The 26,751-nt window shown below is 45.5% G+C and overlaps 1 protein-coding gene across 1 annotated transcript; it reads right to left on the bottom strand.

The window, feature by feature from the left end:
* Positions 1–4,353: 4,353 nt before the first annotated feature.
* On the bottom strand, positions 4,354–16,127 carry MYMK (myomaker, myoblast fusion factor). The gene is made up of 5 exons (XM_007061017.3): positions 15,946–16,127; positions 13,746–13,860; positions 9,091–9,239; positions 7,687–7,803; positions 4,354–4,625 (listed from the first exon to the last, which is right to left on the bottom strand). The coding sequence occupies exons 1-5, from the start codon at positions 16,078–16,080 to the stop codon at positions 4,479–4,481; spliced, it is 663 nt and encodes a 220-aa protein (XP_007061079.1). The 5' UTR covers positions 16,081–16,127; the 3' UTR covers positions 4,354–4,478.
* Positions 16,128–26,751: the final 10,624 nt, after the last annotated feature.

The raw sequence follows: 26,751 nt of genomic DNA on the forward strand, positions 1-26,751 counted from the left end.
CTGGGGTGAATTATCCCACCCTCTTTGAGATCTCCCTGTTGGGAAATGTCCCTGGATGTTCAATGTAAATTTCCCTTCCTGCTCATTATTCCTGGTTAACTCTCTCCACGGTGCCACCCTCCATAATTCTTCTGCCTCCTTTGTGTTTTAAACCGTCATAGGGTTAGTCCAGCCAGCCTTTGATGCCCCTGCACTGAGCTTGCGTGTTTGCAGGAAGCTTTCCAAAGGCACGAACGGGAGGTGGGAGTGGGATTTCCAGATGTAACAAAGTGATTTAGGAGCACTGGTTCCCTTGACTTTCACTGTGCCCCTAAGTCACCTTGGTGCTGTAGAAAGTCTCACTTGAGGCTCCCGGCTTCCACTGATTTTCAATGGAAGCTGGACTCTTTGAAAATCTCCCCCCTGAGCTCCTTTAACCTCTTTAAATACTTATCTCCTAATCGTTTGGAATAAAGGGTCAGGTTTTTTTACATTCTTCTGCTCTTTTGTGTCCCTTTTAAGGAGGCAGTTGCTGTTCCAGAGCCTCCCTTGCCATATATTACAGCAGTTGCTAGAGTAAGTGCTTTTTTTTTTTTTTTGGAGGTTTGCACATTCAGTGCAGATCCCTGTTGCATCAGCACAAGGGGAAAAATGTCCCTTGCCTGGTATTTTATTAGTATACAATAGACCAGTTAACTTTTTTATATGACACCTAAATGCAGGGCAGGTGTGAGCAGCAGATTGGTTGGCTCATGCAGCTTTAATTTACTTAGTTGTGCTTTTGCTTATTTGCCCGGCTTGTTTGTCTGTTTTAAAATGCATAATATATTTTGAAATCATGTCTGACTCCCTTCCCTTTATGGATCCATTTGTTTCCTGGCAGTCAGTAATCAAAATACATTGCATTTATGTAACAACTCTTCGTAAGGACCTTAGAGTGCTTAGCACACATTCTGCCCAAGTAATTGGCATTCTCTTACTATATGTATATAGAGCGCCTAGCCCAGGGAGGCCCAAGTTTAGTGGTAGCCCCTCAGGGCTACCTTAAGAAGAGTACTGTGTCGGTTTTTAAGTGATAAATGTCTGTATTTGGAACTGTCTCATTGGCTTCAGTTGATAGACTCAGTAATATGTGTTTTTTTCCCTAAAAAATGTGGCCTAAATTTTTTTGAAAGTGACTAGTGATTTGGGGGGCTTAACTTGAGACAGTGTAAAGGGGCCTGATGTACAGAAAATACTGAGCACCCGCCCCCAGGAAAATCAGACTTCTTTAAAGTGTCTCAAAAATCCCGAAAATCACTCGTGACTTTTGAAAATGGAGGTCTGTAGAAGGCACATGCCTGTTTGGTCCAAATGGGTCTATAATACACGTTTAGTAGAAAACTTTAATTATGTAGGAACTATTCCACTTCCTTGTGCTACAAATACATTTTTTTTAAAGCCTTCCATAAAGGATTTTCCTCCTCCCCCCCCCCTTTAAAAATAACAATTGCAGAATGGGCAAGTTAAATACATGCAAATGATTACTTTGACATTATTTTTCTGCAGCATGCTCATAAATCCAGCAAATTACACTACAGCTGATGCTCTGCCCAGAGCTCATGCTTGATGACCCTGATTGTTCTTATTGCAGAAGCATCTAGAGTCCCCAGTCAGGGTTCAGGGCCTCTTTGTACTAGCTGCAGTACAAAAAGCTAAAACAATGGCAGTCTGTGCCTTCAGAGAGCTCACAGTCTACAGTTAGGAACAGGTGCAGAAGGTGAGTAAAGAGATAGCTGGGGGTTGGGTGGAGCGACGCAAGCTGAAGGCCAGTTGTCCAGGTTGCTTTGAGTTGGTATTGGATTGTATGGTACTTTTGGCTGTTGGGTGTGTTTTAAAAATGTGTGCTCTTTTAAAACCTAGAATTAAGATTAGATGATTGATGCAGCTACTTGTATAGACTTTAGTATCTGAATGGCTTGCACCGGCCCAAGGGGGGTTGGGAAGTCTTATCGTCCCACTTCTACAGATGAGGAGCTGAGCCAGAGAGAGACTGAGTGACTTGCCTGTGGCAGATTGCAGAGCACCTGCTTTCCAAGCCAGCAGCGTAGCCACAAGATCATCCATTTCCTGAGCAGGAGACTGTGGTCCCTCATGCATGGGAAATATATTCTGTTTGGGTGCGGTCTTCTGTTTGTTCATTGGCTATTGAAGTTAGCATATGAGACAGATTCCTAAGAGGTGGGCAGTGATCCTTTGCAGAATGCTCCTTCAGACGCTAGGCGGGGATGCTTACAGCGTGCTGCGGGTAAGAGCCCTCCTCTCCCCCAAATAATCTTGAGACCTCCATGTGCTCTAACAAAGACATCTGAGCCATCTAATGGGCACTCCGAGCAACCTCTAGGTGGGGAAGGATCACTTCAAAAACCATGCATGCAAGGGACAAAATGTGAATGCCTGGTGGGCATGTCTGCTACCCAGAGGCTATACAGCATGGGGCAACAAGGGAACCCACCATGCTCATCTCTTTGGAAAACCACTTGTATAGGTGTCTGACTGAGTGATAAACTGGACAGTCTAGCCCTGTATGTGACCCTTGCTGTAGGCACAAGACTATGGGATGTCTGTGTGTACCTGGAGGCTACAGCAGCATTGGTGGTATCCTGGCAGCACCAGCCTCTCAGTGGTGGCTGGGCCCATTGTGCCTTTTCATTTATTTGTGTTTTTATTGGAAGCACATTCATTTTTGGTTGTCGCCCTGCAAGCAGGAGGCTGCTCTGATGAATGACCCCCATGGAGCGCTGTTCCCAAGGCGCCCAGGCTTAAGGCAGGCCTTCAATGGAGATCACTGTATATCAATACTACTCTAATTGTCCATGACATATGGTCTTGGCTTTTCTCCCAGACAGTCTAAACTAATCATACACTTCTGCTAGAGTAAATAGTCTGTTTGATGGGATATTATAGGGTTACAGCTCTTCCCCGCCCTTCCAGGAGCTTCTTTCTGTGCCTCTAATTTTCCATGTAGTTTACATACTAATGAGCTTCTGTGCAAGCGCACCTGGTGGATGTGTGAGCCAAACAGGTTCGCAAGCACAAAGTGCCCAGTGTTGCAGCTCACTCTGAGGCGGAGTGGATTTGGCAGAGGAGAGGAGGTAGCCGGGGGCCAAATCCTTCAGCTTCTTATTCGCTCGGGCAAAACTGCCATTGACTTTGCCGAGCAGTTTGGCTGAGGGAGGAGCGAGTCTGAGCTAAGCCAGAGCATCGGGGGTTTGCTCAGTATTTGCAAGAGCTCCAATGACAAGCGGAGAGAATACGAGGGGAGAACAAAGACCTGGAGGCTCTGTGCACCAGAGTTCCAAGCTAGGCTACCTGTGTCCCCCCGGCACCCTGCCAGTGCCCCCGCAGGACCTTCAGAGCAGTAGGCTGGATTCAGATCCTCTCCCATCTAGGGTGTCTATAACCTCAGATTTCAGCTGGCCTCCTCGGTCATTCAGGGCCATGGCCTCTGAGCCAATCGTCATGTTGCTCTTTACACCTGGGACAGTCTCTCTTGGTCCTCTCTCCTTCTTCACATTCCTCTTCAGCCAATTCCTCACAAATCTTCCCCTCTCCCTCTTCTGCACAGTTGTCTTCTCTTGTGTTTGTCTGGCCTTATTTAGGCTGTAAGCTCTCAAGGGCAGAGATTCTGTCTCCTCTCTGTCTGTAAGGTGCCCTGTACATTCGTGGCTCTCTCTAAACATCTAATAATGACATTAAGGCTAGGATAGTTGTGTGACCCACAACACTGGTATCTGCTCTGTACCCAAATCACAGTGTTGAAGGTTCGGTTGGGCCATACTTACAAAATCAACATGTTAAACATATAATGTTAAGAGAAGGTGTAAATAAAATAGTAAATTTCTAGCAAAAATACAGGCTCTGTTATTTCAGTGTTACAAAAAGCAAAACCCCACTCACTCAGGTTTAGCAAACTCACACTTGCAAGTGTGCAAAGTGCAACATTAACGCTCATTTCCAAAGGCAAATGAAATGTGATGCCCCATGGGGATATGTGACCCACCAAACTCTCTAGGGGATGCAAAGACCTGCTGGATTTACTCAGTAGCCAATGGACAGGATCACTTGCCAGCCAGGACTTCTCTAAGGTGGAGAAAAGTTTCTCTTTGGGGAATATACACACAGTTACTGAGAAAGTTATCAGCTGGCTACATGGACACATGGAAGCCTCTGGTATGAATGATGGCCAAGGGACAAGGCCTTTCAGGTTGAATAGGACCAGTTTTGTTCATCAGCAAATTAAAAATTTGTAACAACCTGCATTTTGGTGTGGGGGGTGGCAGTGGAATTCTTTTCCACCGCAGGGAAAAAAGCTTCAGAGCTGGCAGCTTGTTTCTGGTCACAATCCCCACTGGACTAACGAGCGAGGGCTGCATAACTTTCGTAGGGTCCTTCCAGGTGGCGAACAGGTGCGTGTTGGGATACAGGCGCTCCAGCCTCCAGGCAGGGGGAGACTCTTATCACACGCAGCAGCAGAGAGTGGAGCAGTCCAGTTTGGCGGGGTTTCCTCCATTCCCTGCCTTCTTGTTCACCTTGGGCAGCAACAGGACAAAGGACATGGCCAAAGCACAATGGTAGAAGCTATGCACGTAGGTGTAATCCCACTCCTGAAACCAAAGAGAGAGTCAGTGAGAGTTTCCACTGCTGGAGGATTTGCGTCCTCTCTGGGTTCAAGATTCTCACATCACTGAAATTTTAGAGTATTTCATATATACACAGGACAGATTTAATCCCATGGTTCTCTGCCCTGGCACCCCATTCAGCCTTTTTCCCTTTTCACTCAGTGCCTTGCTATTTGAAATTCAAGCTGTGTTGCTTAGTTGCGATTGGTCAAATAAATCACATGGTATTATTTCTGTTCCCTGACTGGATGAGCAATGCTCTTCGAGGGCCTGATCCAAAACCCATTGAAGTCAGCAGCAGTCTTTCCATTGACTTCAGTGGACTTTGGATCAGGCCCGTCAGCGGATTTCTGGTGTGAATGCCTGCTGCAGAAACCAGATTTAAAATGAATTCTCTTCCACTGTACTACATTTAGCTCTCTGCTGATGCTTGGATGTGCATGCTGAAAGGTTGCGCTCTGAGGGCCATTCATGCTAGTAAAGACCAGTCACGCGGATGCTCACAGTAAGTGAAAACAAAAGGGAGGTGAACTATTTGTTGCACTTTTCACTGAGCTCTGGGTGGCTGTTGCTGCTGGAACCTCCTGTCTGGGAAGCTCTGGAGATTTGCTGTGTGCCGTATCACAGAGATACCAGCATGGCTTGGGGCACTGAGATTAAGAGACCACGGTATAGCATCTAGCAACTCACTGCGAAAGCCTTTTGATTCTCCCGAAGTGCCAGAAATTGCAGTACCTCTCACCTAAGATGGTACAGCAGGCTTCTACTGCTTTGGTACGCCTGAACTTAGACCCAGTACTGGCAAATCCCCATAGACATGGAATATGCCCTCATGAGGCTGGTCTCTGGTGTAATTTCACCCTTATGGTGTGAACATATTTGCAACTCATGGTCTCCCACAAAGGAGCTGTGTCCAAATAGACTCACAACTACCTGGCCCAGTGTGGTTTGCCTCCGCAACAAGACCAAGTTTCCAAAAGAGATTGGCTTCTATTTTGGCCAGGATGAATGCAGAGGACTTCTGAAAATGGGGCCTTTATTCAGGTGTCTCAATGGGAGCACTGAGCTCTTTGGAAAATCTCGCCCTTCGAGGAGCATCACTGATAAATGCTCTGTGTCCACGGCCTACCCGTCCCCTCTTCTGTTACAGGCCATCTGGGCAATACCGGTCACACCCACCAGCCCAGAAATGAGATCCTGAGACCTCTGCCTCCCTTCAGTGCTGAAAAAAGGGTTTCCAGCCTTAAACAGGCAGCCATGGAAAAGTAAAGTGGACTTAACACAGGCTGATTTGCACATTTCCCTGCTCTTGAATGAAGTGTTTCATTACACGGCTTAGGAGAAGCTCAAGCAGAAGGAAGGAGGAGATTGTGGATTGGGGGGAGGGGAATTTGTGCTAAGTGACGCTTTTATGTTCTGCTAGAAGTTGCAATTACTTAAAGCTTTGAAAAATAATCCTCTGGCAGCCCTGTGAAGTCGTATCGATTTGCTCCCAATGCACAAAATGGCAGTAACCCAAGGGCTGAACACATGCTCAGCAAGAGGCAGGGTCGAGAGTGTTATGTCCCCTTTTCTTCATGGACATTGGTGACGCAGGGCCTTCTGTACAGGAAAAGAGTATAGTCTAGTGGTTACAGCAGAAGGTTGCGGGCCCAATCCAATGCCCATTGGAGTCAATCAGCATCCTTCCACTGAGTTCAGTGGACATTGAATCAGGCCCTTCATCAGAACTCCTGGGTTCTGTTCCTCACTCTGCCACTGATATGGGTTTTGACCTTTGGCTAAATCACACAGGGCCAGATTTTCAAGAGGTCCCCCCACTGGAGAAAATTGTGAGCTGTTCACAGACAATTTGCCAATGGAAAAAGAGACGAAAAAATCTTCATCAACTAAATGATTCGCTGTCAATTCTTTGCCCAACTCTGGTTGTAATTAATAGATAGAGGCCTGCACAGACACAAAATTTGTATCCACATCCGATCCGCGATCTGCAAACATAGTCCATGGATATCCGTGGATATAAAGTGGATATCTGCAGATTTGCAGGGCTCTATTAATAGACCAGTTTTCCTCCTTTTTAAGCCGTTCAGTGCGCTGGGTTGAAGGCATTCCCGTGGGGAGCTGCATGAGAGGGTGGCATGCCCACTGTGAGAAGCCGTCCATTTAAATAGTCTTATTAGCACCTCTGGCAGAGCTCCCCAGGGCCTTGTGGTGCAGTGAGTTAGGGCAAGAAGGGTGGGGTCCATGAAGGGATTTAGGTGTTGCAATACGCAGAGCCCACCTTTTAGATGCTTAGAAAACAACACTGCGATCCACAAAGCCTGAGTGAGGCACCTAGGATCCAATACAATGCATGGGGAAGATAGGGGCCAATGTAATCCGCAAAAGCCAGAACGCCAGGAAGCTAGCCAATGGGAGATGCCGACGAGGGAGGGAATTGAACCTGGGTCTCCGACAGTCCAGGTGAGCACTCTAACTGCTAGGTAGTGGCCCCACCCCTTCCTTCTTCAGCAGGATTTCGTAGGGGGTCCAATCCATTATGTGGCCTCAGCGTATGTCTACTGGATTGGGCCCCGCATATGATTTAGGCGGATGAATGCCCGGCTTCCCGTGGTATGCGAGTTGCTCTGGGGCTTAGGCGGGAGATAGGCCTCCAGACGCTTAGGGTGAGGCAGCCACACGCATGTTCAGAGGCAGCAACCTGGGCACCGAGGGACCTTTCACCTGACACTTAGGTGCCGAGTGAGTTTAGGCACCTACAGAGTTCGGCGGGAGTCTTGGGGATTGCAGGGAGCCAAAACAGGGATGTAGGCACCTAAATCACTACTCAGCACAATGTCTGCTCAGGTGAGCCTCTGGCAGTGGTTTTTGTATGTGAAATGGACACCTGTCCGCTGGCACCTGGACTAAGACTAAGACCTGCTGACTAGGCAATAATTTTAGATGAATTCTGGCCTGGGTTGGATTTGAGCCAGAGATCCTCTTACCCTGGGAATCTCCTTCACACCCTGTCATTATCACTGTAATTTATTGTGCAGACAGGTACCTCAAAGAAGAATCTCAGCATGAGTGCTAACGCCCCAAAGCAGAAGCCTGGGCCTATCTGTTGTGTGTAGACGCTCTTGTCGGGGTACAGGCCTCTCTTCTCTTTCATCTTCTGCAGCTGGAAGGGAACAGAAAGCACGTGAAGCCCTTTCACCCCATGTTCAATCTCGTTGTTCAGCTTCTGAAAGATCCCATGCAATTAAAAAGCAAAGCAAGCAAAACCTCTGATAGTGACTGGCTGGTTGGGTTACTCTCTTTGATCCTAAAGCTCTTAACGCCTGGGACCGGACATGAGATCGAGAAGATTGTGCCCTTGTTTGCTGCTTTCAAGAGTGAGTCTTGAGTAGAGCAAGGTACAGTGTGGGCAGGCACTTGGCTACTTTTCCCTTCGCCACAGCAAATCCCTTTTTATTAGGCCATCACATCATTCTGACAATGCACCCCAACCCGCAGCTCCTATTGGCTGGGAATGGCGAACCGCGGCCGCTGGGAGCTGCGGGGGGCCGTGCCTGCGGACAGTCAACGTAAACAAAATGTCTCACCGCCCGCCAGCAGATTACCCTGTTGGGCTGCGCGCCGAAGGTTGCCGACCCCTGAGCTACAGTAATACAATAAATACTAATAAAGGAGTGAAGGTTAGTGACATTATTAACTTGGGACTGGGCTCACTGAATTTTCCATGATGCTTGGTCCTTACACAGTTTTTGTTCTATCAATTTTACACACACTCTCTCTCTCTAATAACTCTGACACTCTCTTTAATAAATCTGACTCGTGGCAACCTATGGTTTGCTGCATAATATGCCATTTGGAAGGCCACTGTTTTCTAGTCACCCCCAGAAGTTGGAAGCCACGTTGTGTAGCCTTAAAACAGAATCAGACCTGTGTTTGTTCCACCAGAATTATGGCTCTGCTGTACCACCTGTTTTTAGGTAAATTTTCCATTGATTTCAGGGCAATTTACCAGACCACACTGCCTCTTGGTTATTGTAAAAACTCCATAAATATATTCTTGATGACTAGAAACATAAGAACATGAGATCCGCTAGAGTGGCTCAGACCAATCAAATCCGGCAATGATCACAAAAGCTTTTTGTTATTTGCCTGCTTTCCGTTTTCACTGAACACAGAATAACTCCATTTCCCTTCTGAATCCAGCCCCAATGTCAAAATGCGCAGCAAACTTTGGTTTAGAAAAGAAAATTATTCCCCCTGCAGTGTCTTCTCTGTCGCTTGAAAGCTTTACTGGGAAACTCCCAATCTGTTCTTTGATGGTAGGCTGAGAGGTGGGTACAAGCAGACCTCAGGGCTTACATGGGACTGATGTGGTGGATAGAACTTTGCAGCTCTCTGTCCAGAAGTGAATTTTAGCCCATGTGAAGTGGCCAGCTGGCTTCTTACTTACCCATTTCACGGTTATCACAAGGACGGCCGTCCCGATTGGTCCTGAGTAGACGCCGTATCCCCATCGGTCATGGTAAATCCTCACTGCTATAGTGAGCACGCCGAACATCACAAAGGTCGACCTTTTAGGCTCATCAAACTCTGCCAGAGCTGCAAGGCACAAACCAAAGTGAGGATCAGAGCATCTAATCTTCCATTGCTTTGATTTGCTCCAGATACTTGGTGTTTCTACAGCAGCTTCCATCCAAGGGTTCACTTTGGGCTAAACATGGCTGATGGAAGCCCTGAGAATTTGACCCTAACCCCACCACTCCTCTATTAGGTCGGTGTTATTATACAGTGCATGGGGAAAGTGAGGCATAGAGAGTCAAAGTGGCTTGCCCAAGGGTGGGCAGGAAACCTCTAGCAGAGCTGGGAGTAGATCCCAGATTTCCTGACTCCCAGGCTCTCTGAGATAAAAAAGTGTAATTTAATGTCTCATGAAAATGTTCTACCCTCCAGTTCATTTCCTCCTTCCTTCTCAACCAGGGCCAGCTTTAGTCAGAGGTGAGAGAATCACCTACAGTGTCGCACCTAAGATAGCTTCAAAGACCACTGAGATCACCAGAGCTCCTTGCCTCCAGGCAAGCAGGGGTTAAGGGGAGGTTAGCAGAACACCAGCTGGAGACGCGGCAAAGCTCTCTCCCAGAAAGTGAGATTCTAGCTGCAGACAGGACTTTGGGGCGCATTTCGGCGCAGTGGGGACATACTGAGGTTCCTAGACGTATCTTACACAGGGAACACCAACTGCCGTCAAAGAGGAAGGTGATCAATTGTTCTCCACGTCCGTTGAAGGTAGGCCTAGAAGTAATGGGCTTAATGTGCAGCAGGGGAGATTTAGGTTCGATAGTAGGAAAAACTGTCTGACTCTAAGGGTAGTTAAGCTCTGGAACAGGCTTCCAAGGGAGGTGGTAGAATCACTGCCATCAGAGGTTTTTAAGAACAACTTTAAAATGGAGCAATCTAAGACCAGCTCATTCTACAGCACCTGGCCCTCTCTGCACGCAGAACAAATAGGGCTAGGAATATTCATTCAGTCTGATGGCCCACTCAGTGCTTTATAATATTTCACGTGGCGGCTTTCCCAGCTGACAAACTGCCCAGGATTGGATCAGTTAGCACTGTGTAGCTGGCTACCTCCTTCCCCCAAGTCATCAATTACAGACCGAGAGAAGCAGTAGGAAGCTGGCCTCTGATATTTTCTGCTTGTCTGTCAAAACAATTAAGGTTTGGAACAGCACAAGACTGCATTGTATTGTGCTGGGCAGTGGCACAAAGTGGATATTTCCCATTGTTCCACATGATGGCATGACATAATTGTGATTATTATTAATTATTTGTATTACTGTGCTGCCTAGGGGCCTGAGTCATAAGCTAGGACCTTAATGTGCTAGGTGCTGTACAAACACAGACATGCTAACAATATTAGCCACGACGATCATTTCTTCCCAGTAAAGTGCTATGAGGAGATCAAACAGCAGAAATCTTGTTAATTGTTCAGGCGGAACTTGGGCCCATCTAGTTCTTGAGTACCCTAGTGTGAGACAGGACTTGCTGGGTTATTTGTAGGGAATATAAACTGCACGATTATTTCAGGGCCACACCAAGTGTGACCCACAGCTGTGCAGACAAGGGCTCACAGGCTCAGCGTTCTCTTGTGTGTGGCTCTCCAAGGCACCTTTGCAGAAAGAGACAAAGGGTAAAACTTTTCAAGTATCTCAGAGATTTAGGAACATAAGTTCCATTTTTCTAAGTGACACAGGCACCCAGGAGCCTGCCTCTCATTGAAAGTCAAAGGGATTTAGGCTCTTAAGGGACTCAGTCCCTTTTCAAAATGGAAATTAGGCTTCAAAATCACTTAGATCAGGAGTGGCCAAACTTACTGACCCTCTGAGCCACACACAATAATTTTCAGAAGTTCAAGACCCGCAAGACACGCACAGCCAACCCCATGGGGTGGCATCTGCTGAGGCCTGGGGCTTCTGCTCTGATGGCCACCTGTGGGGCTAAAGCCCTTAGACACCCCTCCCTGCAGCGCAGAAACCCCAAGCTCCCCCCAGCCCAGTCTGGTAGATAGAGAATGGTTGTGTGTGGAGGGGGAGCTCCGCGAGCCACACTTTAACTGTAAAAGAGCTGTGTGCAGCTCACGAGCCACTGTTTGGCCCTGCCTGACTTAGACACTTTTGAAAAGTTTACCCAAAGGTTAAGATTTCCAAGGATGATGGTGACTTTAGCCACACAGCTCCCATTAATTTCAGTGGGACTTGTAAAAACAACGAGGAGTCCTTGTGGCACCTTAGCGACTATCAAATTTATTTGGGCATAAGCTTTCGTGGGATATAACCCACTTCATCAGATGCATGGAGTGGAAAATACAAGTAAGGAGGAATAAATATACAGCACATGAAAAGATGGGAGTTGCCTTACCAAGTGGTGGTGGTGGGGGGGTTTAGTGCGAACGAGGCTGATTCAATTAGGGAGGATGTGAATGTGGGACTTGTGTAGCTAAATTCCCCTAGTTGACTTTGCAAGTGCCAACCAAACTCTAGAGGTTTCAGGGTGTGGTGGCTGAATTCACTTTCCCAGGAGATCCTGGGGAACAACGTAATATTCAGTTTTCCAGGTGGACAGGCCAAGGCACTTGAGCCAATTGAGCCAATGGTGAGGCATGGTAGGATCTCTAGCTTCCTCCTTATTCTCTTCACTTTGAGCCCTCTGCCCTAATGACTTTGCACCATCTTCTACATGTGACCCTATAGGACTATTCGGGCCCTGTCCACCCTAAGATCTGAATCCTGCTAACTCGCTCTGGATGCAGCATAGGCTGCACAGACACCTGCTTGAAGTTTGGAAACTTGAAGTCGCCAGTGCAAGTAAATTATTAGAGGCTTTTGTTTAGCACAGAATCAGGTAATAACTGATTAAAAGTTATGGATCCCAGTGGGCTCCATGCTTTTCCAGCTTACCCAGCTGTGTTATGGCTGTCCTGGATTTGCATTCCAGGAAACATGCCCAAGGGTCTGTACGTACGCACATGTGTGTTCAATCTTTACAAGCAACATGGTGAAAAGCTATCCCACATTTCAGTCACCACACCTTCTATGTCCTTGGATCACATTTTTACAGGGATAAATGTCCGCATTTTAATTTGTTTCCCTGCTGGTCAATAGTTTAAACCTCTTAGTTCTGATTTTTTTATTTTTTGTAAAATTCAATAGTAAAGCAATCAAGTTCAACCGAGCTGCAACCAGCCAAGTTATAGAGATTAAAACTCATTTACCTTGAAATTGCTCTAATCGAGTGGAGAATGGCCCTGGAATCTTATTTGCCTATTTTTTTAAAGTCATCACAAAGGAGACTACACACACGATGGATAGACTAGGAACCAAGCTGAACCCTTCCCTTGATATTCAAACTGTTGTTGAGCTCAACCATATTTGTGATTAACTTTTCCCACACTCATTTTAACATACAGAAGGTTTATCATGTTCCTAGTTGTGGGGTGAAGTATTCCAGTCCCCCTTTTCTGTGTAAATGCTGCATAAATTCTGGATACCCTGGCCTGGAAGGGCCATGTTGGCCAAGTCATCCTTCCATCAAAAGAGACCAGAGAGGTGGGGATAAAATGGTCTCAAGGCATGTTGGGAATGTGATGTAAACTCTCACTTGAGCATTGGGAAGGTTGGTAGAGTTGAGTGATTTGTCAGTCGTTCACGTGAATCAAGGTAGAGAACATATATTCTAGAGTTGGTTGGAATTTTTTGAATGAATCATTTTTTTGTTGAAAACTGGCTTTTTTGCCAAAATCAGAAATTCTTGTGAAAAAGTTTTTTCAAAGAATGTGTTGACCGTATCAAGGAGGGAAAATGTAGTCTTTTGTTTTTCTTTTTTTCTTTGCCCTTTCTTTTCCCTTTATGGAAGAAGGGAGAAAAAGAAAGCAGGGAAATGGGAAACACGGCGGGGGGAAAGGAAAAAATGAAAATGGTCAAAACCCACAGATTTTAAATAAAAAAGGGTAATGAGATATTTTTTCCATTTCCCAACATGCTCTGATATTTCCTCACAGCCAAAATTAGGTCCTGATAAACCAGGGGGATTTATTTGTTAGAAGAAATGAGTTTTGATTTGCTTATGTATGTTTGCCAGAGTTTGAAGAAATGAGCCCTGGTATAAAAAGATTTGCTTAAGAGTTGATAATGGTGGTGGACATCCATCTGTGGGCTTCTTGGCTTCCAGGGTGAGGAATGTGGTACAAATACCTAAACAGACCTGTCAAGAATCAGTGCTTGTCTCCAGATCCAGAGCTTTTCCAGCCACTCTTTAGGACAGGTACTGTCTATTTGTTCTGAGTTTGTACAGCACCTAGCACAGTGGGACCCATTACAGGCCTGAGGCCCTAGCACAATTCAAATCATAGGAATCCACAGCTTGGGTTGGGTTCCATAAGGAAATATCTCAAAGTTGGCTCCTATAATTGGGGGTCATAGGGGACAGCATCTCTCTCATGACTGAAGACCCACTAACCATCGTGACACAGACACCAACAAGTCCTGTACCCTAAAACACCAACCCACAAATATTGCAACATGTTAAGAACTGACAAAGACTCATGCTTACCCATCAGTGACACCCAAATGGACAAAGCCGTCCCGTAGATGCTGAAATACTCCAGGATATCATACCGCATGAAACACAGCACTGACAAACCAGGTCCATCACATGCATGGTAAATCTATTAAAAAGGATAATTCAAAGGCACATTACCAAGGCAGGGGTCAGCCACAACTGAGCCTAAATAGGACTTACACTGTGCCTAGGCCTTTGTGCTGTTTCTCTGTATAAGGGCGAGTTTCAAGCTCTGCAGCATTCCCTTAATAGTCACTGGTTCAATGGACGTTCCTGCCCGTAAACTCATTCGCTACAATATTTGCAAAACGTTTTCATGCACAATGGGTATGAGCACAGGCAAAGGAAATTCACTGGGAATATCAAAGGCATATTTGTGGGAATTCTTTTGTCGTATGTATTTGCCTAGCTCTAGTTTCTTCCTCAGACAACTAGACTCCACTACGCCCCCTCTGCTAGCTCTGAGATGCTTCTCCATTCCTGATTTGGTCTCTTACCCATTTGGCAACAAATGGACCTGACACAATTCTTGCCAGCGTTTCTCTCTGGGGACACCAATATCGTTTACAGTGAGAATTGCTGCAAATTCTTCAGCCCATTCTCTTTTCTATGGCAGCTTTTGCCATTGAGAGAACTCCCCCCCCCGGCTTGGTGCTGGGCTTTGAGAAGGCTGGAGATGGGGAGGAGAGAGTTGGAGAGAGCATTTCTGGCTGAAGTAGAAGCACTTGTCTAAGATGGACAGATGCTTTCACTGGGCTGAAGAATTTCCTGTGGGGGAGTCTGAGTGGGACTATACAATGCAGCAGCAGCTGCAACACTGCATTGCTCGTCCTGACATACTCTGACAGCCCTGGCAGCTGTCTCCCTTTTCTTACATTTTAATATTTTGCATCTTCAGATTATTCTCTAAGGGCCCGATCCACCTCCTATCGAAGTCCTTGGCAAGTTTTCTATTGGCTTCAGTGGGAGTTGTAATAGGTCCTAAAATGGTGCCAAATGTGTTTACGTGGCATGGTACAGTTTTATTAGCCAGTCTGGTAGGTTTTTAGATGCTAGTAGGATTTTTTTCCCTGTTAACAAGGCTGGCCTTTATAATAAGGGATGAGCGTGGTCCTGCAGATGGAGCACTGCACTGTGCATCTGGAGACATGTGTGCTTTGATGATGCTGAGTAGGTCACTTAATCTTCCAGGGCCTGGGTTTCCCTACATCTGTAACATGGGTGTAACGATTCTTACTTGCCATTACAAAGTGCTTTGAAATCTATGATTAAAAAGGCTAAATATTATATGAGTTCAGTTATTGGGCATGGTGGAAGAAATCCAGTTCTGTTCAGGTTCTTATACCACACTCATCCCCACTGTGTCTGAAAGGTAACTAGGTCGATGATGCGAATTCTATTCTGTATAGTTAAACAATGTGTGTATATAATAATAGAGTGAACAGTTGTACAAAGTCCTACTCATCTGCATGACTAGAGCAAGTGAATTAATTATTTCTGTGTGTGCATGTGAACGAAATAGCTTTCTTACCCCCATTATTATCATGGGAAGGGAAGGCAAATAGATTTTCACTCTAGGCTAGTACAATTTCAAGACTGTTCGGCCAGACTGGAAAGTTAATAATAATCTTTCTTGATAACTCTGTGGCATCTCCCTCAATCTTTCCTCTGCTACTCCATAAATTCCCCCTTTCCCAGCTTTAATTTACACCATAATTCAGCTATTGTAAAATCAATAATTCCACTGCATGCTTTTGTCTAAAATTACAAAACATCAACTTACTTAAATACAGTTTAAAACCAGAATACAGGATGGCCACTTACGAACTGTAACGGACAAACCGACAGACACTACCACACCCTAAATGTGCAATTACAATAAAGGATTCAAATATATTTCCCTATGATCACTGCTCTTTGTTATCATAAACTGAAGAATCTCATTCAGGATACTCAGGGCAATACACAGTGGGAGACGCATCCAACAGTGGGTATTTTTCAGATACGCAATACGCTATGTTCCCCCCCAGGGGTATGGTGTTTCCCCCCGTTAGTATTTCATAAGACTCCTGTTTGTTTGTTTGTTTTGTAAATCCTTCAGCCCACTTGCATGTTTATTTCCCAACGGAGACTCTGCAGAAAAGGGGTAAAGTAGGACATTGCCAACAAAAGAAACAGAAGGAATTCTTACCGCAACAAAGAACATAGTGAAGAAATAAACCATGGCTTCCATGTGGAATCTTCGCTTGGCTGCAATACTGATGGTCGGGAGGAAGACCAGGCTGCTGATAGTTGGGAGGAGAAGCTTGGCAACTAGTGAACCCATTGAGGGATGGGTGAAAATCACAGGAGAACTCGGAGGAATATTATTATTCAGAGGAATAAAACCTTTTAAAAAAATCAGTAAGAAAGCTGGTTAGAGAGAACTCAGAAGGACAGCATGGAGCAGCTCTAAGTAGGACTACAGAGTGTTGTGAAAACAGCTGTGGCAAGTGTGCTTTAAAATTTAAATGCCCTGATGCTGGGTTCGTTCTAGGTGATGTCAGCAGATGACACGTGCCAGCAGCTGAAGGGGAAGATGGCACAGCTGCTGATGGCTTGCCCTTTAAATGGTCTTCACATTCCCTTTCTTTTTTTTTTTTTAACATTCCTGAAACGCATTGGAGCTCAATGGGGACAAATGCCCTGTGCCGCCAAGCAAAACACCCTTTGACACGTTTCACTCTTGCCCAGCGTTCTTGTAAACAGGCTGTTATGGTGTCATGCAACATATATGGGTCAAGTTTTCTTCCCTGGGGGGATTCCCACTGAAAGTAGCAGAGGGTGCATGAGTGGAAAGAAGAATAGGCCTCATTTGGACCAGCTAGTGACACGGACTACATGCTGGCACAAGGGAGTAAGGGGGCATAGGAATTCGGTTGTACTCATGCATGGGTCACATAGACCTTGAATCCAGGAGCCCAGAAGTAAGCTGACTGCAGGCTTGCTTTTCTCCACCACCTCCCTGTTTGGGCGGGAATGGATGGATTAGCTCCACCTCCTCAACTCATTGGCCAGGCAGCTGTGTTAGCCTGTGTGTACATGCTGCTGGGATAGCCCAAGAGTAAATTACTCCCCACTGCAGCTAGGAGGAAGCAGAGGAGCAATTATGACTTAGAGGGGTGTCAGGGAGTCACAGCGCCCCCTAGGACTACTCTTGAAGTGGTGTTAGAACGAGTTGAAAAATGTACGAAACAATCAAAAAGTATTTTTTATGTGGATTTTTTAGGTTTTCCATCACTTTTCAGTTATTAAAAACTGAAAAAACATTATTTTTGATTTTCAAATAAACAAACCATTTGTTTTGGACAAAAATGAAAAGTTTGGTGAGAAAATTTCCATTAGCTCAAAAAGCCATTTTTCCATTAAAAAAAAAAGTTTTAAAGGAAAAATTGGGACCAGCTCTGGGAGGTGCGGTTTACGTCCTGCCCCTGCTCTAGCCCATTGTGTGTTAACATTCGGAGTAGTTTTCCATGGAAACCGCTTACTTTAAAAGTATGGGCCACTGTACTCAATCTTAGTAGTACTTACTTTCAGCTGAAATCATTGGACTGCTCTTGGAGTCAGATAGAGCTTGACAGAAGAAAGAGTGGCTGAACTTGGCCCTATGAGATGGCAACAGACTAGCTGTTTGTAATGGTTCTATCAGACCTTAAAATCTATTAACCTTAAATGTATGTGGTCTGTGGAAAACCAATATACAGCAGAGTTTTTGTTGCTGACCTGCAGCTTGTGTCCTTTTACTTATCTGAAGTTTTTTAAGTTCTAGACTTAACAGTGGCCATAAGGGTGTGGACTTTCCTATGGTGTGGGGCAGGGATAGCTCAGTGCTTTGAGCATTGGCCTGCTAAACCCAGGGTTGTGAATTCAATCCTTGAGGGGGCCATTTAGGGATTTGGGGCAAAAATTGGGGATTGGTCCTGCTTTGAGCAGGGGGTTGGACTAGATGACCTCCTGAGGTCCCTTCCAACCCTGATATTCTATGATCCACCACCTAGAAAGGAACATACCAGCTGCAAACTCTCCTTTGTTATTTTTCTGCAGCAAGCAGCGACCTAGGATTGGCTGTAATCCTTCCATAATTTCTCAGGTAGGATGTTAAGGCTCACTAGTCATTCCATGGGAAAACCACACAGGATTCCAACAGGTAACAATCCATTACATGTTCTTGTCCTGTCATTTGTGTGTTCTGACACAGTTAAAATTCATCCTGTTTCTTAGTAATGCCCTAAAGCTTTGCCCCATGGATCATATATCATCTTAACTGCTGTAGATCTGTCTTAAATAGTGAAGCAGTAGAACCTTTCTAAAGAACTTCACCGGGTCCCGGTGTGTTGAATAAAGCTGTATGAAAGGAAACCAAAAGCCAAGCAAACATTGTGCTGCTAATCTACTCAATGGCCTCTCTCGTTTATTATGACTTTTTATTATAGCCCTGTGGCTCCCCTCCTAGCTTAATATCTTTTCCTTGGAACCGTGGAGAGATTCTCAGCATCTTTTCAGTCCAGCTGTTCTTGCGAAGCAGGGAATAGGAATGTAATGCTTGAGCAATAGTCCCTGTGGTTGTGGGCTCAAGTAGAAGATTGTGGGTCATGCTATGAGCTACCGTCTGTTTCTTGTACTGATAGGACAGGCTCGTTATCTCCTTGGAAGAGATCTCTCTGAAAGGGATGCTTGGAATGAAAGCCTTCTCTTTAAAACAATTTAGCCACGGTGGAAGGGGGGAGCTCCTTAGTTTGGTGCATTAATGCATTCGCCTGCCCACTTTGGAGGTCTATGTACCTTTCTTAGGTTACATGTGGAATGAGTTTGCTGGGTTTCATCCCAGTCCCCTCTTTGTTTGCATCACAGTAACCACCATCCAGTTTATCTGACCAGCCATTTCTGTTCTGGAAAGGGGTTGGGGTGGCAGACCAGCAGGCAATGCAGGCTGGGACTGACATGCATTTGCAGGGCTGTGTGGGGCCACACACTGCGATGGAAAGGGGTGTTGCGGTCAGGTTTGAAGTGCATTGGGGTCCCAGGGAATGCTTTGGCAGAGCTGTTTTCGGGAAGCTTGTTTAAAATCTGCCCACACAATGCATGTGAATCCCCTGCGTTTATAAGTAATAAACTCACCACAAACATTTTAAAACTTACTCAATCTTCTCCAGTGTTGTTGTACCAGCCAACAAGGCAAAGCTGTAGGGTCGCATAAACCACATGGTCTTTCTGTTCCCTGAGTGGATGAGCATAATCCTGATAATCCTCTATCTAATCTTTCCATTCTGCTTTCAGCACCGTAGTATCTGGGTTGGAATGGTGTGAACACTCCTAGAAAATGAATTTCACCACAAGGATCTGGATGAATTTTTGCCACGAGTATTTGGGCGTGCAAGCGACACTCTTGTTCTCCACAAACATTTGTGCTAGTGCCATCACACGAATGTTTGCAGGAAGCAAATTGCGCACCTGGCCAAAGTGAATTTGTTTAAAAATACGACTGAATATTTGCAGAATTATTTTTTCCCCCCAGTAGTCTTTGCCCAAGCTCTACTTGGAACCCATTGGAAAGGAAATCCAGTTGGCTGATGGATGCTGTAGGTGCCAGCCATGGAAAGTGTTCTACTGAGCAATAAAAAGTACTCTAGTTCTCAGAAGCAAGAAAACATTCCACAGGTTGTTGAATTTTTTTTTTTCACAGCTGCAAACCCTGGGCCTGGTGTTTGGTTTGAAGCCAGCGCTTTAGGCACCAAGGGGGAAAAAACACATCAGGTTGCACATGTGTTCCAGCGATTAACAAAAAAAAAAGGGACACCAAAGAAAACAGCAGGGCTGGGAAGGGCAGGTGGCTGGGTAACATCAGTAGTTGTAGCCCTGGGACTGCTGCTTAAAAGACCTTTGTTCAAACTACAGCCAATATAAGACAATGTGTTGGACACACAAGCCTTTCAAATGTAGATGGGAAGTGTTCCACATGACAGAGGCTAAATTTTTTCTCTTTCTTTAACAAGTAGGAAATCTCAATGGATAAGCAAGTTTTCAGCTCATACATTTGGATCCTCATGGAAAACAAATTTTAGATTCATTTTTTGTGAGCATTTGCACCACTTAAACTCAGATACTAAGGTGGTGAAAGCAAGATGGAATGATACACCCTTAGATAACATGGGATAGGCATGAGAATAAAATAAGGCAGTGGTTTTCCACCTGTAGTCTGTAGTCTAGGGGCCCGCAGACTTTGTCTAAGATTTCCAAAGGGCTCTGCACCTCCATTTGAAACTTTTTAGGGGTCCGCAAATGAAAAAAGGTTGAAAACCACTGGAATAGAAGATAATTCCTCTGCAGAAAAGGCCTCAAACTCAGCTTAGGACCAAAATATTTATTTAGATCAGTGATACTCGGAGGCTCGAGAGCAGTAAGGGGTTCTTTAGTGTGTCTCCTGTGGCTCTTTGCAACACATGATATTAAAACACAGTGTGATTTAAATTATTAACCAGTCTACGTTATTAACCTATCAGGGGGCTTTTACTATGTTGTTAAATAATTGTAGTTGATAAAATAATAATACTTGGTCATTTTGCTGTGAGAATATATATATATAAGGAATTCACACTGCTGTGGCTCTGGCTTCTGAACCACTGGGGGCTGAGTATCGCTGACTTAGATTGTAAGCTCATTGTGGCAGGGACTATCTATATAGAACAGCATCCTGATTTTGCTTGGAGTCTCTAGGCACTACCATGCTGCAAATAATTTAATATGTTGTTGGTGCTGATGATGATAATGAGAGAACCCTAGAGGGGCCTTCGTTGTAGAGCATTCGTCCAGATTTTGAACACCTCTACAATAGGGGGTGTTGGGGTCTGAATTTTGGTTCAACCCAGATTTGGACCCAATTGTTCACATTCCAAGCTTTCCCCAACATTTCTGGGCATTTGAGTTCTGGAATCTGGGCTCAGGCCCATCTATTAAGAGCTACAGTGTAACCATCCATGAGGCCAGTTGCTCAAACTGGCTAATAACCCATCCCATTGGATTCCATAGGACTCCACACATAATTGCATGGGAGTATGGTACTTTCGGCGAGGCCCTTAGTAACTTGCCCTGCATAGCAGAATCTAGCACACACCATTGCAAGGTGTTATTAAGCCTTGTTGTTGTTCAACGAATTCTCTCAAGCATAAATATTTAACATCAGGCTGGTTGGTGCAGGTCCTCATAGCAGAACGTGCCGGTGAACTGCTATTCTTCCACCACCAGTAGGTGGGGCTCTAGGCAACAGGAATTACTGTGGGTGATTCCATTTGGTCTGCTACAGAGAACTAGGTAGCCGCTGAATGACTTGTGTTGAGATGCAATCCTGCTGCACTGCATGGACTCAGGCACATTTTGGGTTAGTTTTGCAGTCTTTGTTAGGAGTGATGGGTCCCTTCTCCCTCAGTAAATCTTTCTTCTGTGTCCCCCCCCCCCCCCAATTCTGTCAATCAGGCAGAAGATCAATGTTATTTTGCAATGTGGGTAGATATGTTTGGAATTTCTCTAGACTTGCCTCTGTCTTTGCAAGACAGTTGTCTGGCTTTTCCATTTCTACTCAAGTCCAGCTGTCACATCTGTTTTCTTGGAATTTTGAAGCTTTGGTGTTCCAGTGAAATTGAATCTCCGGTTGTTCCTTAGGGAATGGAGCTCACTCTCACTCTGCTTCTGTTGTTATGTGTATCACATCTTCATAAACAAAGCATTGAGGTTTACTGGGCTTGCATCGCCAATCAGAAGTATTTCCACTCAGCCAATCAGCTAAGTGGTAACTTTCTCTTTGGCTTTAACTTATATTAGAAAACAATCTTTTCCTGCCTCCCAGGAGAGGGGAACATAACAGTGTCTGATTAAAAAAATCTCTCATTACATACATTGCTCTTCAGGGCTCAGAGCCATTGCAAGCACCCGAGGGTGTTTGTGGTACTTAATAAAAATATAATTTACATGCATGCTCCAGCACAAGGATCACCAGAAATACACAAGCTGACAGGTGTGCCTACAATGCATTCAGAGATTCTTTTTGCAGGCACAACTGTGAGCTAATTAACCTTGACTCCTGCTCTTGCCAGCTTCCCTTACACAGCTCTGCCAATGCACCTGTGGTCCTTCTTTTTTTTATTAGTGGAATAAATTGCCACTTAAAACCCTACATACCCTGGAAGGTCTGGCCTCACGCTAGGTAGCTTTAGCTGAATACCTGCCCTTTAAATCCCCCCTCTCCCCAGTTCAATAAGCCTATTATGCATGCTCTTTGCAGTTTGCTTTGTTTCCCTTTCTTAGACCCAGACCTTTTTCACCGGTTCACTTTCACCAGACCGGTTCACTTTCCCCCCACCCCATTCAGTGTCCTTTGTAACCATGGCAATTTGTCCAGGGGAGAGGGGGTTTTTTTGAGTCACAAAAGTTTTCTGTCACTCAGATACAGGGTCCTCGGAACTCCCCCTCCCCCAAGTAAACATTAAACAAAAATACTCTGTGCAAACAGTATGCACCACCTTAATAATGGTTCCACTTCATCCCCCAGATTTCCACATCCTTGGGCCATTGTTCAGTACATTTGACAGCCACTGCTCAGGAGAGACAGGCGCTGGGAAAGCAGGGGCACAGCATCACAGTTATGCGGGGATCCAGGAATAGGATAGGGCAAGAGACAGGACTAAGGTGAAAGGGCAGAGCTGGGTTGCCAGGGGTGATTGGAAGGCAAGAATTCAGATGCATTGGCAGAGCTGCGTAAGGGTGACCAGGACTGGGTTGCAAAAGGTATTCATAGATTAGGATTACCCACCCATGCTATTAATCACTCACTTTCAGGAGCCCCTCACACAGAGGTTAGGGATTCAGCCCCTGCAGAGAACAAAAGATCAGAAGCACTAATGTTTATTGTGTTATGGCCCATTTGGCATTGGTGTGCTACCCCTCCCATGTCCTCCTTTTGAAACCCCTGCCAGAGCACCACTGCATCCTGTCTGTTCCCGGCTGCCAGAGCAGCCCATTGTGGTTGGAGGCCCTGAGGCTGCCTGGGGTAACACCACAGGCCCAGAATAGGGGAGGAGCAAAGGTGGCAGTTGAAAGCCCCCTGAACAGTGACCCAGAGAGTCAAGTCCCTCTGACAAGCCTATTACAAATGCTTAGCATCTAGGTAGCCCATTCCATCCTCAAAACACCTCTCATGCATTAACTCATCAGCTCTTTCAGACACCACTGTGGTGAGGAAAGGATCATGAACCCCATTTTACAGACAGGGAAACGGACGCACCCAAACACCACAAATGGAGTCAGTGCCAGAGCTGAGGAGCTGCAGGCTCTCAGGTGGGTAGGCCTTTGCCATCATTCCCTTTGCTTTGCATGGTGGAGGGAGGGATACTGTTGCCCATGACAGTGTGGCTGGTAGACACTCTTCCTGCCCGTGTCTGAGTTATGGGATGCTGCCTCTCCTGAGATAGGTAAATTCACTCAAGCCAAGAGCAACGCTTGACAGCTGTCCACATGCCACCGCTGTGGCTGGTATGTCATGCTTGTTCCTGTCTGCTCACTAGTTATGCGTAGCCACAGGTAGTGATCTAATGTGGGGCTAGTTCGACCATGTGTGGACATTGTTCAGGACCCTGAGTCTGCGAAGACAGCGGGAGCTCTGGGCTAAGGGAAGTTGGCTGCCTCCCCACTGGACACTGTGAATCTGTATGAAAAGGTGTGTTTCCAAAGCACGTAGGCCAACGAGGTCGGTCTTGCTCTCACCAAATTTGTAGAGTTTTGCAGATGAAAGTCTGTTTATGGTCTCCTCAGAGTGGGTTTATGAGCACTTGGGCACATGGGCTCGCTCCCTCACATGCGCTCACACACACTTCTGTCCTCTCTCATGCACTTACACACTCTTTCCCCTACCTCCTCCCCTTCCCCTCTAGGCCACTCGAAGGTAGCTGGCCCAGATCAGCACAGTGACCGAAGGCCACATCTTACTTTTAGTTACATTTATAGTGAAACTGTCCACTGGCCATGTTGATAAACATATCGGAGAGCTACCTTTACCAGACCTTCTGTTAAGGTCCGGTGGGTTGATTTTAAGCCTATCATTACCTTGACAGTGTCCCATTGGTCCCGTACAAATGAGGGTCAAGGCTGACCTGTGAGTGCCTTATTCATGTTATCCAAGGAGGTCTTTTTTTGTCACTAGGTTTCTGTTGTTTGTACCCTTCTGGACGTTGCAGCTCCTTCGGGTGTCCATCTTAATTGCTAGATTCTGCACTTCTCTTAGCACAGAAGGAAAATCTATAAAAAGAGAGAGTTGAAACTAGCCTTTGAGAAAGGGAGATAAGCAGGCAGAAGCTGGCCTTGTGGGGGTGGCCTGGATCCTTCAGAAGAAAGACCCTCCATGTCCTGAAAATGCATCTCTATCTCCTTCCCTTTGCCTCACCAGCCACAGTTAAGAGCAGGTTCCTATACTGAGATATAGACAAGTCAACTTTGCCCTGGGGTCCTTGGGATAATCCTGGGTAGATCTGAAACAGCGTCCCCCAAAAGAAAGTGCAAGCCCCTTAGCCTCTTTGCTTCCGGCACTTAAAACAAAGGTGCTGAAGGTAAAAAATAATGAAGGATCCTACACTGGGACCCCAGGGTCTAGCTTCAGCCTCTCCCCACTCCAGCAAAGATGAGAGATCCTCTTCCCCATTGTCACTTCCATCTGAGCCCTTAAGCCTTTCATACCAATGGCAGGTGGTATCTCACTGTGTAGATTGAGGGCTTCTGGTGTTCCCTGCTAATCTCCTGTTAGCCCCTGCTTGCCTGGTGGTGAGCCCCCATGTCAGTTTCTGGACTGGTTAGACGCCGCCTGAAATCTGGCACTTGTGAAAGCTGCATATATGTTGTCTGTGCTCCATACCTGGACCTCTTGGGGAGGAGTAAAGGAATGCAATTATTATTTGTTCGTTAACTCTTGGTGATATATCGAATAAGCTTTTCACTTGACAGTGTGATGGAGTTGGGAGATCTGGATTCTGTTCCAGAATCTGCCAGTGACTTGCCGTGTGACCTTGTGGATGTTACTTAACTGCTCAGTGCCTCAGTTTCTCCATCTGTAGCGAGAACACTCATGTACCTCTTAGGGGGATTGTAAGGCTTGATTCACTACAGAGGTGATAGGCTCTTTGGAGCAAGGACTTTACCCAACACAATAGGGCCTTGGTTGCTCTAGGCATTAGCACAATACAAACAGTAAATAGTAGCTAATCACTGTCAAGTGTTTTCTTGGGAATGAAGATGCTGTCGATGTGCAAAATATTGTTTATACAGAGGTCTGGTCCAATGTGGCAAATCCAGTGTTGCTAACTCTCATGATTTTATTGAGAAGGCCTTGATAGTGCTTTTCTTAAAGCTCCTGCTCCTGGAGTCTTGTGATTATGTGTGATTCTCAGCTTTCATTTTAAAAAAAAGGGAATTGTTTCTGGCCCTTATGGTCGCAGAGAAAAACTTGAAGATGTGACGGGCTAACGGCTCAAAACCCAGAAAGCAAATGAAAAGAACCCTGAATTTATTATTTTTAAACCAATCTCATGATTTTTGGGAGTCTGACTCGTGACTTTTGAATGCTTGGGGTTGGCCATACTACATTGCTCAGATTCCCAAGCATGATTGTGCAAAAATTCCAAGCAGAAGCTGTTTCATTTAAAGAAAAGGCCAGGCACTTTTTCATTTTCACAGCAATAAGACAACCACGAGCAAACTATGATTCACAAGGGAGTTCCTCTCAATTTTGTGTAGGAATATGTAATATCTGGGAGCAAGTAAAACGAACCAGAAAAATCTACTGTAGAAAAGTGGCCTTTAAAGCCAATGGAAATATGTGGACAGGACTATAGAACGCACCAGAGATCAGGGTGGCCAACTTATGGCTTCTGATGTGTTCAGAGATGCTTTTAATATGAGGCTGATGATGACAGCAACTTAGTGGCACTGGCTTATTTAATTTGACTAAGCACGTTGCAAACATTAATGACCAAAAGTATCATACGAATGTGAGATAGGTTACTATTATCCCCACTTCACAGACAAGTAAATTGAGTCACTCAGAGATTGGGACAGTGGCAGAGCTGGAAAGAGTATCAAGTGTTGACTTACTATTTATTATTTGTATTGAGGTATTGGCAAGGAGCCTGAGCCATAGGCCGGGACCCTTCTGGGCTTAATGCTGTACAGATACAGAACAACAAGACAGTCCTGTCCCAAAACAGGTGTGGGTGTGTAGACTAGCTCAACAAGGAAGTGGGAATGTTTTTAGGGAGCATGCTGATCTTCCATCCCATCTCTCTCCTTTGGAGCATTACATACATCATGGCTCAGATTCTGGGGAGCCCTGTACTGCTGATTGACAAAGGACACAGCCACAGACAATGAGAAAGGTAGAGTTTGTTTCCAGAGCCCTTTGTTATGCTGGTTTCATGTCATCCCATCTTAAGTCCCTGGGCGGTGTGCTCTCTGTAAAAGAACGGAACCAGAAACAGGAGCTGCATGACAGAGTCAAAGCTTCCTGGGAAATGGCTGGGTTATTATGAACACCTGTACAGACTGAGCATCTTGGTCAGCCCTGTAGATGTGCTTTATTTATTTATTTATTTTAAAAAAAACATCAATCTTCAAATGCCCAGCTGAGCAGGAAGCTGCCATGTGGTTCTGAGCTGGAGGAATCCATTGCATAAGCCTGCTTTTCTGCAATAATACGAGCCTACTGCTGGGCTAAAGCCAGCATTTTGTCATGGGCCACTTATCACACCCTGGAAGCCAAAGCCAATGCCTAAGTCGGATGTGTGTTAGGGATGGGCCTGAGTCATGGACTTCAAATCCAAACTGAACTTCCTCCAAGCTCGGGGGTGTTTGGATCTTGGGTTCAGCTTGAATGTAGGGATTGGTTTGAGACATAGCATTTGGTTCTAGTGGGTAGCTCTCCAGA

This window comes from Chelonia mydas, chromosome 16 (assembly GCF_015237465.2).
Source record: "Chelonia mydas isolate rCheMyd1 chromosome 16, rCheMyd1.pri.v2, whole genome shotgun sequence".
Classification (NCBI taxonomy): domain Eukaryota; kingdom Metazoa; phylum Chordata; order Testudines; family Cheloniidae; genus Chelonia; species Chelonia mydas.

Excerpts from the sequence above, each read along its gene's own strand:
- MYMK (XM_007061017.3), bottom strand. The coding sequence starts at position 16,080 with ATGGGTTCACTAGTTGCCAAGCTTCTCCTCCCAACTATCAGCAGCCTG. Across the intron at positions 9,240-13,745 it reads CATTTGGGTGTCACTGATGG|CTCTGGCAGAGTTTGATGAG; the intron begins GTAAGCATGAGT and ends TGTGCCTTGCAG. Across the intron at positions 4,626-7,686 it reads TGCTGAGATTCTTCTTTGAG|GAGTGGGATTACACCTACGT; the intron begins GTACCTGTCTGC and ends CTTTGGTTTCAG.